Below are 17,912 nucleotides of genomic sequence, written 5' to 3'. Positions count from 1 at the left end.
AGAAACTATATTCTCCATGATCCCATAATGATGGATACATTTGTCCAAACCCATAGAATGTACAACACCAAAAGTGACCCTAATGTAACCTATGGCCTTAGGGTGATTTTGATGTGTCCTTGTAGGTTCATCCACTGTATCAAATGTACTATCTGGTAGGAGGTGTTAATAATGGGGAGGTTGTGTATTTGTGGATGGAGAGGGCATTAGTCAACAGAGCCAAATATCAACAGTACAACGATTGAAATTTCTTTTGAGAGCCACATTTTTTAAACTTAAACTTCTTCTAACGCCACTTCTTCAAAATAGACTCGCCCAGGCCGTGTATTTTGTGGAAGAGCCACACTCAAAGGGCCAAAGAGCCACATGTGGCTCACGAGCTGCGGTTTACCGACCACTGTCCTAGAATAAACACAAAACCTAGCAAGAGTCACCAGACCTTCCGTGTCTGGCCCTGCCTACCTCTCCAGCCTATTTGCTACATGCACAGACACATGTAGGAACATACACACACACACACACACACACACACACTCTTATGTGGGCACACCGGCAGTCTGGCCTTACCACTTGCCTTGTGGCACACGCATCAGCATGTGTCATTAATGGAATGTTTTATGTTTGCAACCAGCCCTTTACCAGGACCAGAGAAACAGAACTTCCTGTCCACCAACTGCCCTGAATGCCTGGGGAGGGGACTTGTGGAGGGTGCTGACATTCACTTACTGGGCAGCTGCGGTGTGCCAGATCCTCCCTTTCTAAGCCCTCTGTGGAAATAAATGGATTTAATTCATTTTGTTCTGTTAAATGAGGTGGTAGAAAGCGTGATTGACTCCCTCTTCCAAATTAGCACCAGAGAAAGTATTGAATGAGTGAGAGGCCTGGGCTCCAGGGTGTAATAACAGAAGCGAGGGTGCTGAGTGTATGCAGCACTGGAGGAGGTGGGCACTGAAGAAAGATGAACTTTTCATGCTTGCTCTTTTCTCTCCTTGCACAGCCCTGCACACTGGTCCCCAGGCCCTCTGGGCAGAAATCAGCCATGGCCCCATGGTCAGGGAACAGGATGGGAGGTACCCAGGGATGCAGGGGCAGGCCAGTACACCTGACACCCTCTCCTCATGCTCCTCATACCCCCAGACTGGGGGCTTCAGCTGGGAGTCCCTTCTCCCCCCACCCCCGGCTCTTCTCTCCAGGAGCTTATGGGATTGTGGTCCAGGCAGGAGGGCAGTGACCAGAGCTCTCCACACTGAAGCTCGTTCAGCCTCCAGGGATCCCATCTCAGCCTGTGAAATACTTATTCCCAGAAAGGTGTGGGCAGGGTGGGTTCCTTCTGGGGATGCAAGATAAAATCAGTGCAGGTCTCTCCCAGCTTCTGGTGGCAGCCAGCTAACCTTGGTTCCTTGACTTGGAGACCCATCCCCCCACCCATCGCTGAGTCCCAGTCACATGGCCAGTGAGGGAGCCCAAATTCCCTCTTACAAGAACACCTGTCATTGCAGGTAGGGCCCACCCAACCCAAGACCTCCTCTGAACTTGATTACCTCTGCAAAGGCCCTATTTCCAAATAAGGTCACAGTCACTATTTCCCATAGGCATGGGTTTGGGAACCCTGATTCACCAGAGGAATAAATGGAAGACCACCACCCCAGGAGAAGTATCACACAGCACATTGAGGCCCAAGGTTGAGTGGAAACAAAAGTCTCAGAGGAGCAAGCTGGGTATAAAATTCCCCATAAATATGGTAAATACATACAAAAACAACTCGACACATTTTCCTGTGGGTACACTGGCCCCCAGGTAAATGCAGCCGCTGTGAAAAGGTTCATGCGGGGTTCCTTCTGTGGCAGGTTGTGAAGAGATCTCTTGTTGGTAACCTGTAGGGATCTCCTGTATGATGTGAGAACATGTGTCTGCACTCACCACCAAGTCAGGGGACCATATGTTCTGAGAGTAGACTCATTGCAGCTGCGTCTTTCTGACACTGCCACCACTCCCCTCACTGCTCTCAGATCTCCGCCCGGAAGTCCCGCCCCTGCCGGAAGTCAACATAGATGCGTCTGGGAGATGGCTTGTTCAGAGGTGAGGGAGCTTTGGGCTGGCGGCTGCCGAAGGTGCAAGGCACTTGGCCTCTGGAAGTGTGGAGGTGTGTGCAGGCCTTGGGGAGGTGGGCAGGGCCCTGGAGCAGCTAAGCCCACAGTGAGGAGTTGGTGTAGGCGACCTCTGAGGGCCAGCTCCGTGGTGGACAAGTGCTCATTGCAGGTAGTCAGTCAGCTTGTTTGGGACTCTGTGTGCTTCTTGGACTTGTGTGAGTTTTTTCTTCCCCAAATCAGGGAAGTCTTCTGTCACTATTTTTTCAAATAGGTTTTCTATTCCTTGCTCATTTTCCTCTCTTTCTGGGACTCCTATTATGCAGATGTTGTTTAGTTTTGTATTGTTCAAAAGCTCCCTTGGGCTCTCCTCCTGTTTTTTAAGTTTTTTTTTTTTTTTCCCAGTTGCTACTCTGCTTGGGTTTTTCTCTACCTTGTCTTCTAACCCACTGATGTGGTCCTCAGCTTCTTCTATTCTAGTGTCGATACTTTCCATTGTGTTCTTTATTGCCACTATGTCAGGCCAAGGCAGGGTGCCAGGCAGGGCTGCAGGGCTGCAGGGCTGCAGGGAGGGCTGCAAGGCTGGGGGTGTGAGCTGGAGCTGCAAAGCAGGGGGTGCGAGCTGGGACCCAATCTCCGCAGGCCACCCCGAAGAACCCCACCCGTGCCTGAATTTCATGCACTGGGCCTCTAGTAAATATATAATACATGTTTTCAGGAATTTTGTCTTCAGGTCCTTCTTTCTCACTGGGCATTTATTATTGTCAGTATTTATAACTTAAAGTGAGGCTGACATGTCTCCCAAACAGAAGTTAATTTGGTTTTCAGGAGAGGAACTTCCTTGGATGTCATGACTGTGCTTTGTGCCTCCTGTATCAATCCCAGTTTCATCTCCTTTGCTCATGTCACAGGAAGCTGCCCTTGCCTCACTAAGATAAACAGATCTCCCCACAGACACTTAAAATTGACAAGGACCTGCCCTGCCTGCGGCTCAGTGGTTGAGCATGACCTATGAACCAGGAGGTCATGGTTTGATTCCCACTCAGGACACATGCCTGGGTTGTGGCCTTGATCCCCAGTGTGGGGTGTGCAGGAGGCAGCCATCAATGATTCTCATCATTGATGTTTCTCTCTCTCTTCCTCTCCCTTCCTCTCTGAAATCAATAAAAACATTATCTGTGTGTGTGTGTGTGTGTGTGTGTGTGTGTGTATTGACAAGGACCTTAGTATCAGCATCTATTTGGGGTCAAAGACAATTTTTTAAAATATTAAAGATAACATTTTAATTAAAGCAGTGCAGTAAAACAGAAGAACAGGGAAAGAGAATAAATACCATAAATCCACCACCCAGAGAGAATAATTTGGTATACATCCTTTACCTCTATGTATCTATGTCTCTATTTTTATAAAAACTAATCATACTGTACATATATTATGAATGTCTTTCAGTATGTAACATATTTAAATAATGAAATAACTTTAAAAAGCTTTTTATAAAATTGATTTGTATTCTCTGATAAAATGTGCTGTTCTAGTCCACACAGTCCTAGGTAATGTAACTACTATACACAGGTAATGTGTTGTGTAGATGTAATATATGTATATGTACAAAGATGTAATATACATGTATATGTGTATATAGATGTAATATAAAAGATAAAAGTATGCAATTATAGGCGGACTTTTATTTAAAGGAGATGACGCCACTTCTTCGCACAACTCTAGAGGGCACTATTCATTTAGACTCCGATGGTCAGTGAATATTTAACGAAAAAAGTTCAAGATGGGTTTGTCGGGTCTTCTGGTTAGGTAAATTTCATAGGTAAGCGTTTTGAAATGGAGAAAAGTTCAGTTAGGAGTGGTTAGGGAATAAAAACATTTTATTTATTTTTTCTAGTGAAAGACCATCGGGAAAACGCAAGCTTTGAAAAGTACGGGAAAAAAAAAAAACCCGCGTCTCCTAAGTTTGCCGCCTACGAGACGCCGTGGAAATTTCCACGCTAGGAGAGTTGCGGTGCCTACTGGGAGTTGTAGTGCTGCTGCCGTCTTCCTTGCAGCGGTCAGGGCCCCGCGAGACTTCATTTCCCAGTAGGCTGCGCGCCCTGGCTGCTGGCGGGACTGGCGCTGCCGCGCTGGCTGCGAAGAGTGACTTTGTGAGCGTCTGTCCCTGTCGTGAGAATGGCTTCGTTCGTGACGGAAGTTCTGGCACACTCGGGGAGTCTCGAGAAGGAGGATCTGGGCACACGGATCAGCCACCTGACCCGGCGGGTGGAGGAGATCAAGGTGCAGGCGGGGAAGCCGTTGGCAGACTAAAAAGGGACGCGGGATCCTTGGGTGACGGGACGGAGAGGAGAGGGGCTAAGGGCAGACAGCGTGGGTGCGGCCGAGTCCGGTGTGGGGCTGGGTGGGAAGAATGAGGGGCAGGAAGGCTGGAAGTCTGTGGGTAGGGAGGAGTGTGGAGGGGAGCCCAGATAAGGGTTGGGGCCGAGGCGGCCTGGGTCGGTGGGGAGGGAGCGGCGATACAGGGGAACGTCGGTGTGGAGTTAGGTTGGGGAGCGACGGGGTAGGGAACCGGAGAGGGACGAAGGAGACCGGGAGCAGGGGGTCGGCGGCCGCGAAGGCTCCGGGGAGGAGCGTGCGGGAGGGAGAGACATGGAGACAGGACTCCTCTCCGCCTGGGAGCGCGCATTTCCTGCTCCTACTCTTTGTACCGGCTGTTGATGAAGAGAATAGCTTTGGGAGGACTGTACCATCCTCCGCGTCGAAACTTTCCTTGTTGACACCCATCCACATGTTTATCTCTTCTCCATCCCCGGGGCCTTGAGGCTGTGCCGAGTGTTAAAAACACGCGGGTGTCTCTTCTGTGGACCCTGCCGTTTGATCTTGAGATGGAGACGGAACGGAAGGTGCGCAGCCGCACGCAGTTGCACTTGGTGCCGCCGGGGTGGCCGGGCCCGTGCGGGCCACACCTCCGCTGCTGGCACGGACGCTTACGAGTACCGCGGACATCTGGATTGAAGGCTGCAGGCGTGGCGTGGTACCAGGAAGGCACAGACATGCTTTTAAAAAGGGTTTCCTAAAGTTAACGACCCCTGTCTCTGGCATCTCTTCTTTGCTAAGGGGTAGACTTCTTCAGCACGTTTATCTGCTGGAAGGAGGACAGAGGAGGAAGCCACCACCTTCGCGAGGCTCCTGTCTGTGTGCCCTGGGCCCGACTCACCCTTCCTCTCAGGGGTTTCCTTCCCCACTTGAACCTTCAGCCGGTTGAGAAGTACTTTCTATACTCCAGGCAGGCCCTCTTTCCCCAGCTCCTAGTTCGTTAATTTTGCTTATGTTGCCATTTCTCCGTCTTTTACGTGTGTTTTGACTCATTTTTCAAGTTCCATCTCAGATGTGTTTTTCTGCGGGAGAAGGATCCCCACGTCCGCTCAGGCGCAGTGCACCTGAAACTGTCGCTGTATTGCATTTCTCTGTTCTGGTTGCTTTATTTATTTATTTTTTATATATTTTATTGACTTTTTACAGGAGGGAGAGCGAGTCAGAAACAATCAGCTGCCTCCTGCACACTCCCCACTGGGGATGTGCCTGCAACCAAGGTACATGCCCTTGACCAGAATCGAACCTGGGACCCTTGAGTTCGCAGGCTGACGCTCTATCCACCAAGCCAAACCGGTTAGGGCTGTTCTAGTTGCTTTAGTGTGTACTATCTTTCCTACTAAATGGAACATATGTGTGGGCAAGCATAATTTATTTTGTATCTCCCAAAGCCTTGAGTAATTCGGTGCAAAAAGTATTCAAGATGTTTGTTAAGTTATTTGAATGAAAAGAGATGATGGAACTCATCAACTTAGGGTTAAACTAGGCCTTAAATTTTATTAGTGAGAAGCTATAAATTCATAAATTGATTGAGATATAGATTATGGATTTAATTTTTCCATTTACTTTCTTTTCAGTTAGATGTATGCTTGAAATTAGTGGCTATCATCTGAGCTGATAATAGTTCAACATGAGCACTTCCGGCCCTTTCTTTCTCTTTCCTGGCATTTGTACATAATTCTTGGGCACTGTTGGGATTTGGTGGCCATTGTCTTTTTGCACCGTAATAATGTTACCGGTCCTTTAACAGGGGGAGAAATGTGTCTTTCAAAGAAACCCATTGATTTGGAGGGAAAGTGAATGGGTGTGGGAACTGGCAAGAAGTCTCCAACATGGAAGACATACATTTTTATTTTTAACATATTGCTCATCATATTGGAATGTTTCTGTCTTATAGGGTGAAGTATGCAACATGATTAGCAAGAAGTACAGTGAATTCCTGCCTAGCATGCAAAGTGCACAGGACCTGATTACCCAAGTGGATAAGCTGTCTGATGATATTGACCTGCTGAAATCCAGAATAGAGAGTGAGGTAAGAATAGTTTGTTATATTGAGTAGGTTTGTAGGGAGGCAGTTTAGCTTCCTGATTCCTGAGACAATTCAGTTCTGTACAACTTTTCAAGGCCTCACTTTCCTTGCTGGTAGATAGAAGTTGAATTAGATTATTTTATTTATATATTTATTTATTTTTTAGTCTTTACCCAAGGATGTTTTTTCCATTGACCTTTAGAGAGAGAGAGTGGGAAAGGGGAGTGGGGGAGAGAAACACAGATGTGAAAGAGACACATTGGTTGCCTGCTGCACTCACTTCGACCAGGGCCAAGGATTGAACCTGCAACCCAGGTATGTGCCCTTGACCAGGAATTGAACCTGTGACCCTTTGGTGAGTGGCCCCATGCTCTAGTCACTGAGTGACACTGGCCAGGGCTAAATACTTGAATCTCTGATGGCTGTCAGTCTCATATCTGCAGCTGGCCTTAACACATTCACACTTCAGCACAGTCTTTGTCTCTTGGCCTTCTTCTGGCAGGTTGGCCTGGTTTGCCAGTCACCACTCTGCTTCGTGTAGAAAGCTCCTTTCCCTGGACACACAGAATACTTGCCTATCTGGTACTGTGTCACTTTGGGACTAGTGCTTGCTAAAGTTCTTATCGAAAGTCTGGCAGGTTTTAAGAATGTTTACTATGTTAGCCAGAGTGATGTCATCACAATGAGAAGCAAGCCGGTCTGGAAACAGAAATATCTGCTTTATAATTTTAAAATACATTTTCCCCTTACATTATCTTACCAATATTTTTCCTATTCAATTTCCTCGTAGGAAAAACAGGCAGTTGAAAGAAATCAAACTGATATTCGAAATATCAGTTTGATGTCTTCAGCATCTGTTTCTAAATTATCATTCAGGGCTCATTGGTATCCAAAATCAGGATGTTGAGGTATTCTAAAGGTCCTTAAGAACGACACCAAATCTCTTCTCTTTGTGATAGTTACTAAAGAATGAAAGTGAACAGATGTGTTTTCAAAGTTCTCTGTAAAACTTGCATCACAAGGGGGGAAACCACTAGTTTACCTGGAAAAATCTGTTCAATAGCTAGTATATCACTCGTTCTCATTGAAGTTTTAATAAAAATAAATCTGTTACTCTACAAATTTGGCACAGTTCAACTAATATTTTCCATGTGTATTTGTTTGATCAATGAAGTGAATAGTGCATTCTTGGGCTGTACTTTCAGAAATGAAGTGTCTGGAACAGGAGCTTAAAGGGCTCTGTACCTTTTGCTGGCCAGATTATGGCTGGTTGAAATTTATTCAGTTCTGGTTGTTTTATTTTGAAAGATGGCTGGTCTAAATGAGAAGGTCCAGGCCTGAACACCACACCATCTGAAGAACAGTGAAAGAAGCTGAGGTGTTTAGCTTTAGTAAGAAACTTTCAAGATTTGTAGCCCTATCGTACAAGAGAAAGATTCAAATGTATGGCTAGAGAAGAGGAATTAGATTGAATAGTTAGATATTACAAAGGGGTTTATCCAGTTACTTGATATATTTGTTTAATTTCTATAAGGTGCCAGGACACTGATAGTTGCAGTACTAGAGAGTTTTTTATTTTAAAATGTGAATCTTATGCCTGCTATACATGAGTAAAATAGCATGATACATACTAAATTATAATGCAGTTAGAGAGAGGAGATGTAGCTAAGGATGGCTTTCTCCAGGATATAGTGTCCAAACCAAAATCTGAAGTGGTAGATAATTAGGCAGAAGAGTTAGGAAGAGTGTTGTAATTTGACAGAGGGGGCAGCATTGCAGAAGCATGGGAGTAATGGAGAGATGTCACTTTGGAGAGCTGCAAATATTCCATATGACTGTTTAGAGCAGTGGTTCTCAACCTTTTTAATGCTGCGACCCTTTAATACAGTTCCTCATGTTGTGGTGACCCCCAACCATAAAATTATTTTCGTTGCTACTTCATAACTGTAATTTTGCTACTGTTATGAATCGTAATGTGAATATCTGTGTTTTCCGATGGTCTTAGGCTCTACAGCAGCGGTTCTCAACCTGTGAGTCGCGACCCACAGGTTGAGAACCGCTAGCAGGGTCGCCTAGCAGGGTCGCCAGCAGGGTCGCCACTGGTTTAGAGGGTTTGGTGGGAAGGGACGTGAGATGAGATTAGAAAGGTAAGCAAGGACCTTGTATAACAGTGTAGGTTAGGGGTGGGGAACGTTTTTTCTGCCAGGGGCCATTTGGATATTTATAACATCATTCACAGGCCATACAAAATTATCAGCTTAAAAATTAGCCTGCTATATTTGGTCAAACATTTAATTAACTTACTCCTAATGTCTCGGCAGGACTAGACCAAATGACTTTGCGGGTCTTATATAGCCTGCAGACCAGACATTCCCCACCCCTGCTGTAAGCAGTATGGATGTTGTTTCAATGGGACTGTGGAAACAAGGGAGGATTTTAAGCAAGGAGTGATATCAGATTTGAATTTTAGGAATCCCATTTTGCTTGCAGTTTGAAAGGACACCAGGAAATTAAGAGAGAGAAATGAGAAGGCAGTTAAAGTAATCAGGCAAGAAAACAGTATGATGTTTCCTCAAAAAATTAAAAATGCATCTCCCATTTGACTCAGTAATCCCACTCCTAGGAATATATCCCAAGAAATCAGAAACACCAATCAGAAAGAATGTATACACCCCTATGTTCATAACAGCACAATTTACAATAACTAAGATTTGGAAACAGCCTAAGTGCCCATCAGCAGATGAGTAGATTAAAAATCTATGGTACATCTACACAATGGAATACTACACTGCTATAAAAAAGAAAGAACTATTACCATTTGCAACAGCATGGATGGACCTGGAGAGCATTATGCTAAGCGAAATAAGCCAGTCAGAGAAAGATAAATATCACCTGACCACACTCATTTGTGGAATATCATGAACAACATAATCTGATGAACAAAAATAGATCTACAGACATAGAAGCATTGAACAGACTGTCAAAACTGTAGTGGGAAAGCAGGGGAGAGTGGGAGGGGGTGGTAAGAGATCAACCAAAGGACTTGTATGCATGCATATAAGCATAACCAATAGACACAGACACTAGGGGCGTGAGGGCATGTGCTGTGGAGTGGGAGCTGGAGGGGAGAGGTCAATGGGGGAAAAGGAGACATATAATACTTTCAATAATAAAGAATTTAAATTAAAAAAAAAAACAAGCTGGGAAATGTGAAAAAAAGAGAATGCATAGAGAAGGCACACCTATTTTCTTAAGATTCAGCCTTGGAAATGGTGCACATCACTCTGCTTATATTCCACTAGAGGCCCGGTGCACGAAATATGTGCACAGGTAGGATCCCTAGGCCTGACCGGTGATCAGGGTGGATCTGTGGGGTGACGGGCAGGGCGATCGGGAGCGGGGGGGGATGGGGGGGCGGCTGCTGGCATCCACCTTGGCAGGCCTGGGGCCTGTGGGCTGGGGGCAGCTCCTGCATTGAGCATCTGCCCCCTGGTGGTCAGTGCGCATCATAGCGACTGGTCGTTCCACTGGTGGTTCTGCTGTTCAGTTGATTTGCATATTCGGCTTTTATTATATAGGATTGGTAAGCTCTTAGACCCTGGTCACAGCCAATTGTGAGGGACACTAGAACATTTAACCCTTTGCACTTGCTTGCTTTTTTCTCAATTCCTTTATTCTACTCAGGATTTAATTTTTTAAATACCCCAGATTTTACAAAGTGCGACAGTAGAATAAAAAACTGGAGTTTCTTTTCATACAAACTTATTTATTTGGATTTTTTTATATTTCAAATTATTGATACATTCAAAGAGTATAAAAAGAGCTGCTACCGATGCTAACCGTGTCGAGTCACATTCGACATCTGAGTGCAAAAGGTTAATCTAGTTGGGTAGTCATGTATTACTACTGTGGGAGAGTGGGAAAATGGATTTTAATGAACAGCTTGCACATCACCCCATCCATGTACATGTTTGGGTTAGGAAAATGATATGGATTTGAGATAACAGCACTTAGAAATATGAAGTCATGGGAATGAATGAGGTTGCCCAGAGAGAGTGTATAGCGTAGTGTTTCTTAACACAGGCACTATTGATATTTGGAGGCTGGATAATTCTCTGTTGTGGGAGCTATCCTGTTCATTGTAAGATGTTTAGCAGTATCCCTGATCTCTACTCACTAGATGCCAGAACTCCTGTGGACAAGTCACAATGTCTCCAGTCATTGCTAAATGACCTTGGATAGAACTAAGGGGGAAAAAAAAGTTTATATTTTGGGAACCACTGGTTCAGAGTAGGAAGGCTAGGGAGAAAGGAATATCAATATGTATGAAGTGGCCAGAGGGGGAATGAAGCTCCCAAAAGAAAATGAGAAGGAATGGCTAAAGAAAAGGAAGAAAATCAGAGAATGGTGTCACAGAACTGAGGGAAGGAAAGTAACTGTACTGATAAATGTGTAGTTAAAATTGATGACACATGCTTTGGATTTAGCAACAAGGAATTGATTGGCACCAATTGTTTTGGAATAGTTTTGGGGGAATGGTGGGCGTAGAAACTAGATCAATGTGTTATGGAGTGAATGAGAGGTGAGAAAGTAAGGACAGTGAATATGGGTCACTCTTGCAAGAAACTTGTTTGTGACAGGATGGAAAGAAAGAAGGTAGCTTCTAAGCAATAGCATGATTGCTGAAGTGGAGGAAATTTTTTCTTAAAAACGGGAAATTTTAACATACATAAATCTGATGGGAGGAGCCATGCTTTAGTAGGTACTTCATGAATGAGGGGTGAAATAGTGAGAGATAAAGATATAACAAGGAAAGAAAAGAATTGATATTGCAAAGTTCCTGAAAAGGTGGGACAGAATGGGAGGTGGATTCTGACTCAACCTAAGAAAATCTTTTTAAGAGCTGTCCTCCCTTAGAATGAATTGGCAATGGGGATACCTTTCTAGTAATCTAGGTGAATGAGCTCTGATGAGATAACAGCTTAAACTAAGAATAGATGGTGACATAAGGATATTCTGTTGATGGGGATGGGCATTCCTGAATATAAGGATTTGGACTAAGTGGACCACTTAAGGTCTCTTCCTACAACATCCCAATCTTAATTAGCATTTAAATTTCAACATGGGTTATATTTACCTAATAAGGCTTATTCATTAGCTATGGATGCTTTATTTCTTAGATATAGTATAGCTTTAAATATACTTGTCTTTGATGTGTGAATTAGGTCCGCCGGGATCTTCACGTATCAACTGCTGAATTTACAGACTTGAAGCAACAGTTGGAAAAAGACTCAGTAGTCCTAACTTTGCTTAAACAGCTACAAGAGGTCAGTAACTTCAAATTGAACTTTAGTGTTTTGGTGGGGAGAAAGTAATTTTTTTTCTTGGTCTCATTAAATGTGTATCTCCACTGTATGGTATTTTTCATAATTTAAAAACAAGCAGCCAGACTTGAAATCATGGGTATATAAAATAAAATACCTAATAACTACTTTCTTTTCAGTTTTCTACAGCTATTGAAGAATATAATAGTGCATTAGCAGAGAAGAAGTATGTCACTGCTGCTTTGCGTCTAGAAGAGGTATCAAATGCTTTCTCTAAAGCATGAACAGCCCTAGCTTGGTTTGGCTCAGTGGATAGAGCGTCGGCCTGTGGACTGAAGAGTCCCAGGTTTGATTCCAGTCAGGGACACATGCCTGGGTTGCAGGCTTGGTCCCCAGTGCGGGGTGTGTGGGAGGCAGCGGATCAGTGATTCTCTCATCATTGATGTTTCTATCTCTCCCTCTCCCTTCCTTTCTGAAATCAGTAAAAATATTTAAAAAATAATAATAAAAGTAAAGCATGAACAATTAGTACTATTCCAGTTTTTAGTCAAGTTTGTTCCATCTATTCCTTATCATTATATAAATACTAGAGGCCTGGTGCATGGATTTGTGCACCAGTGGGGTCCCTTGGCCTGGCCTGTGGTGATAGGGCTAAAACCAGCTCTCTGACATCCCTCGAGGGGTCCTAGATTGGGAGAGGGTGCAGGCCAGGCCGAGGGACCCCACCGGTCCACGATCCGGGCCAGGGAGGGACCGTGGGAGGGCTCCAGGATGTGTCCGGCCCATCTTGCCCAGTCCCGATAGCTGGACCCCAGCAGCAAGCTAACATACCAGTTGGAGCGTCTGCCCCCTGATGGCCAGTGCGTATCATAGTGACTGGTCGAATGGTTGGACACTTAGCATATTAGGCTTTTATAATATAGGATATTCTAATTGCCCTGAATCCAGATGGAATGTTTAACAATGATTCCATTTCACTACTAGGCACAGAAATGCTTGAAGTTATTAAAATCCAGAAAATGCTTTGATTTAAAAATGTTGAAATCTCTAAGCATGGAGCTCACCATACAGAAACAGAACATACTCTATCACCTTGGCGAAGAGTGGCAGAAGCTGATTGTGTGGAAGTTCCCACCATCAAAAGGTGCTGCTGACCTCAGGTGGACTGCTTTGCTTAATCTGCCTGGACCAGTTTGGCCTCTGAATATATGCTAAATATTTTGTATTGGTAGATGAGAGATCTATTAATCTTGCAAGTCTATATTGAGTTCTCATATTAGTCCAAATGTTTGTTAGGATTAATTCATTTGGGTCTCTAAAGTATCCTCACTTTATTTCCTTTACATCTCTGTCTGTCCCTTTCAGTAGGAAGGAGCAGAGAAGAGAGAAGCTTGTTGGGTGGGTGGGGTCCATGTGGTGAAGACCACACAAAGTTTCCATTGCATAGTAGGATGATCTCGTTCTCCACAAGCCCTAATCCCAACATTCTGTCTTGGCTAGAAAGCTTAAAGAAGCTGTTCAGCCATTCTCTCTTGCTGAGGAAAGAAGACTGAGATCAATGAGACAGGGATTTGGCTCAATTTTTCTGAGTCTTTGAGGGAAAATAGTGACAAAATCATGAGATGGGGGTGCTTTGCAAGATGAAGAAATAGTATAACTCTGGCCCTGGCATTTATTTGTATAACTATTCTCAGTCCCTCTGCCCACCTCTGGATGTGAGACCCCTTCAATTTGTCTTGTTTACACAAAAGTGAAACCTTTGAGGGTATACTAGTATGTAAAGGACATGGCATTAATCCTGATATATTTTCCAACACTGACTCTTGAAATTTAGTCTGTTTCAGGGGATACCTCACCGTCTCTTCTTGTTCCCTTTCCCATATTCACTTTGGCCTCCATACACACACACACACACACACACACACGTATTTTAGAGGAAAAAATCTGGTCATTTTTAGATTCTATTTCTAAGCAGACTGTAAAATTACAAGAAGATAGATTTTTTTTTTAACACACCCTTCCTGTTAAACTTGTTTGACAGGCTGTTCTCTTTACTTGGTAAGAAAGAGGAGGTCTTACGTGAAAGTAGGGTCTCACTTTCAGTCCTTGCTTTCATTCAGTCATTCAATACATATTTAATAGCATTTATTGTAGGCACATCATCTGCTTTTGCACTTAGTTTGATTATTTGAACATACTAAAAATGTAATTTTCTGTTTTAAAATGATGTCAAGGACATAAATGTAATAACATTTGGTTGTATTGGAAGTGTATTATAATACAACTACATATTTAGGAACTGAGTAGAGAATGGGCCCTGAGGAATAGAAGTAGGAATATCTGGCATTGCTGAGACAGCTGATATTTTTTCCCCTTTTTCTTAGATACCAGCAACTTGGACTCTTGCTTACAAACAGAACTTCACTTATGTACTGAACAATCTCAAAATGAAGAGAAGCCCCCTATGCCACCAACCAGTTCTGTCCTCTTGGCATTTTCTATTCTTGGAGAGCTACATATCAAGCTTAAATCATTTGGTAAGGGACACTACTTTGTTTCATTTACATGAAATCACAGAAGGTCCAGTATTAAAGGAATGACAGAAAATATAAAATACTAGAGGCCCAGTGCACGAAAATTCATGCACTCGTGGGAGGAGGTCCCTCAGCTTGGCCTGCGCCCTCTCGCAGTCCGGGACCCCTCGGGGGATGTCCACCTGCCAGCTTAGGCCTGCTTCCCGGGGAGCAGGCCTAAGCTGGCAGTCAGACAACCCTCTGGCATCCCGGGAGCCCTCTGGGGATGTCCAACTGACAGCTTTGGCCTGCTCTCTGGGGAGCGGGCCTAAGCTGTCAGTTGGACATCCTTAGCGCTGCCACGGAGGTGGGAGAGGCTCCCGCTACCATTGCTGCACTTGCCAGCTGTAAGCCCGGCTTCTGGCTGAGCAGTGTTCCCCCTGTGGGAGCGCATTGACCACCAGGGGGCAGCTCCTGTGTTAAACGTCTGCCCCCTGGTGGTCAGTGCATATCATAGCAACCAGTCATTTCTGGTTGTTCTGCCATTAGGGTCAATTTGCATATTATCCTTTTATTATATAGGATTCTCTGGATAACATTGGTAATAGATTGTAGGGTTTGGCCTCATAATTCATCAAATGGAATTTTCCTAAGTATTAGCCTTTTTCTTAAGGGCTTAGTTACTTTTCTTTGTTTTATTTTTTAAGCTAGCTGCTGTTTATCTGTGTTTTTTTTTTTAATTTAAATACAAATCTGTAGATAATCTGGAAAACTTCAGTGGGAAAACCTTCAGTGCATAATATATGGTGTGTAATGTCATATATGTATTTTTGTTGTTAGATTCAAAGATCTTTTTTTTTTTACATACTTTTATATAAAAGTTTATTCTAGTGGTTTTTCATGAGTGTTCATATAATTTTTCAGGGCAGATGCTGCTGAAGTATATCCTTAGGCCTCTGGCATCTTGCCCCTCCCTTTTTGCTGTGGTAGAGAGCCAGCCTAACCTCATCATCATTCGTTTTGAATCTGTGATGACTGACTTGGAGCATCCGTCACCATCTGAAGTTTTTGCAAAGGTCAGGCTGGTACTGGAAGTTCTCCAGAAACATCTTCTAGGTATGTATCTCCAAGGGTTTTTTATATTTTGGAAAAGTCATTATGGTTTTTGAAAGTAAATATTATTTCAAAGTAGATAAAATGACCACAATCTGAGTGGAGGATTAAAGGTGAGGTTATACCATGGGAACAAAGTAGTTACATTCTTACTTCTTGCTCTACTTTGTATTTCTTCTCTGCCCTATATCGACAGGTAGGGTTATCAGTGTTACCCCAGATTCTATATCTGTAATGCTTAGTTGAATTCTAGGCTGCCCTTCTCTCACTTGACTTCTAGTAACCTCACATTTTGGAACTCTTGCTTTTATTATAGGAGAAACAGAAATGAACCAAGTGCTGGTTTACATATTTTAGTGGGCAAATCCCTTCATATGACATAAACTAGGGTTAACATAGGAAATGAATGACATCCAACTGAAACTATTGTTTAGGTCTTTATATATTCACATATGAAATAACCAGTTTCTGTATTGCTTAAATCATTTTTTGGTTGTCATACTAATAAAAGTAGTTTCTTCTGGTGTTTTAATACTTTTTTGTGTTTGTTTTTTGTTTAGTCAGTTTGACATACCTTTTTTTTTTGCTTTTCTTAGTTGTCTTATTGAGTAGTTAAATCAAGCATTCTTGCTGTGGAGAGAATAAAACAAATTCTACTATAGTTTATATGCCTTCTTGCAGTCATTTACTAGTACATAGGGAATAAATATGCAAGGAATTCTTTCTAATTTTGATAGTAGAGAATAAATAATCTCAAGGCTTGTATAAATACCAAAATCCCAGGTAGTTTTCTTGTTCCTTCACTTAGGAAGATAATAAATACACGTTTATTTTTATTAGATATAAGCAGTGTTTTAAACAAAATATCCAAGGATTGAAAGAAACCAGAAAAGTGATTCAATCCCAATATCTCCTCTATAACACTCCCATCAATTGACGATAAAACCAAGCTGAGCACCTTTAGTGAGAGGATCATTTCCTCTTGAGGCATTTTATTTTACTTTTGGGCAACTCTATGAAGTTTTTCTTTATTTTTCTAAAAATCATATCTCCTTTCTATTTTAAATACTAATACCCAAAACGCCCATATTGCACATTAAATCTTTAGTGTAGTGGTTTAAAAAATAAATTTGAAATACACTGTCTTGTAATGTCTGCTTTATTGATGCTGTTTCTATTATATGGAGCTATATAGAACAAGTCTAATTCCTATTACACATGATGGACTTTAAAATTCTTTACAGAAGCTGTTATTTCCCCTATATTTTATCACCAATATAAACATCCTTAGGGTTTTTTTTGAATGACATAGTTTTAAGTTTCCCTTTATCTTTATTGATAACGTGAATATACTCCATTTCTTCTATAGTCCTCTTAATAAGGTATAGTGTTCAAAACAGAATGAGTATTTTAGGTGTAGTCTGAGCCACTTCAGAATACTATGGGAGCATTTATGCTCTCCTTCTCAGTTCCATGGTTCTTACAGTATAGCCAAAAACTGTTATTACACAGTTAATTCATAGAGCTTAAAGTAAATGTAAGTCCTATGTCATACTCAATGTAAATTGCTACCTTTTTTATCTAACAGTTGAACTTGATTTTTAAAAAATTCACCTTAATCTTTGATAAATTTTTCTTGATACAATTTTATAGTGTTTACTATTCCTACTTTATCTGAGTGCATAATTGTTAGTTATGTTTTCTTATAGTTCAACTTGAGGCCCGGTGCACAAAATTCGTGCAAGGGGTGTGTGTGTGTGTGTGTCCCTCAGCCCAGCCTGCACCCTCTGAATCTGGGACATCCCTCTCACAATCCAGTACTGCTGGCTCCCAACCGCTTGCCTCCTGCCTGCCTAATTGCCCCTAACCGCTTCTGCCTGCCAGCCTGATCACCCCTAACCACTCCCCTGCCAGCCTGATCGACGCCTAACTGCTCCCCTGTTGGCCCGATTTCCCCTAACTGCCCTCCCCTGCAGGCCTGGTCACCCCTAACTGCCCTCCCCTGCAGGCCTGGTTTCCCCCAACTGTCCTCCCCTGTAGGCCTGGTCACCCCTAACTGCCCTCCCCTGCTGGCCTCGCCCCCAACTGCCCTCCCCTGCAGGCCTGGTTCCCCCCAACTGCCCTCCCCTGCAGGCCTGGTGCCCCTCAACTGCCCTCCCCTGCAGGCCTGGTTCTCCCCAACTGCCCTCCCCTGCAGGCCTGGTTGCCCCCAGCTGCCCTCCCCTGCTGGCCATCTTTTGACCACATGGGGGTGGCCATCTTGTGTGTTGGAGTGATGGTCAATTTGCATATTACTTCTATTATATAGGATCTAAGTCAGTAATAATACTGTTGCCTGAAATAGGGCCATAGCAGGTGGGTGTTCTGGGAATTCCAGTAGAAACCACTTGACAGTTTGACCCTGTTTCATTAAGTTAGTTAGGACTCAACCTGTTGTTTTGCTTTTTTTTTTTTAATTGAATTCAGAGAG

At 43.3% G+C, this 17,912-nt stretch overlaps 1 protein-coding gene across 1 annotated transcript in view; it reads left to right on the top strand.

The window, feature by feature from the left end:
* The first annotated feature begins 4,232 nt into the window (after nt 1–4,232).
* ZW10 (zw10 kinetochore protein) overlaps nt 4,233–17,912 on the top strand; it is a 33,854-nt gene continuing 20,174 nt past the window's right edge. The window contains exons 1-7 of the mRNA XM_008150182.3: nt 4,233–4,370; nt 6,361–6,495; nt 11,718–11,819; nt 11,996–12,073; nt 12,801–12,960; nt 14,201–14,353; nt 15,254–15,445. Coding sequence (XP_008148404.2) covers nt 4,266–4,370; nt 6,361–6,495; nt 11,718–11,819; nt 11,996–12,073; nt 12,801–12,960; nt 14,201–14,353; nt 15,254–15,445 — 925 coding nt within the window. The 5' untranslated portion in view covers nt 4,233–4,265. The remainder of the gene's footprint in view (nt 4,371–6,360; nt 6,496–11,717; nt 11,820–11,995; nt 12,074–12,800; nt 12,961–14,200; nt 14,354–15,253; nt 15,446–17,912) is intronic.

Source organism: Eptesicus fuscus, chromosome 13 (genome assembly GCF_027574615.1).
Source record: "Eptesicus fuscus isolate TK198812 chromosome 13, DD_ASM_mEF_20220401, whole genome shotgun sequence".
NCBI lineage: Eukaryota > Metazoa > Chordata > Mammalia > Chiroptera > Vespertilionidae > Eptesicus > Eptesicus fuscus.
This window is presented reverse-complemented; position numbering and strand designations above follow the sequence as displayed.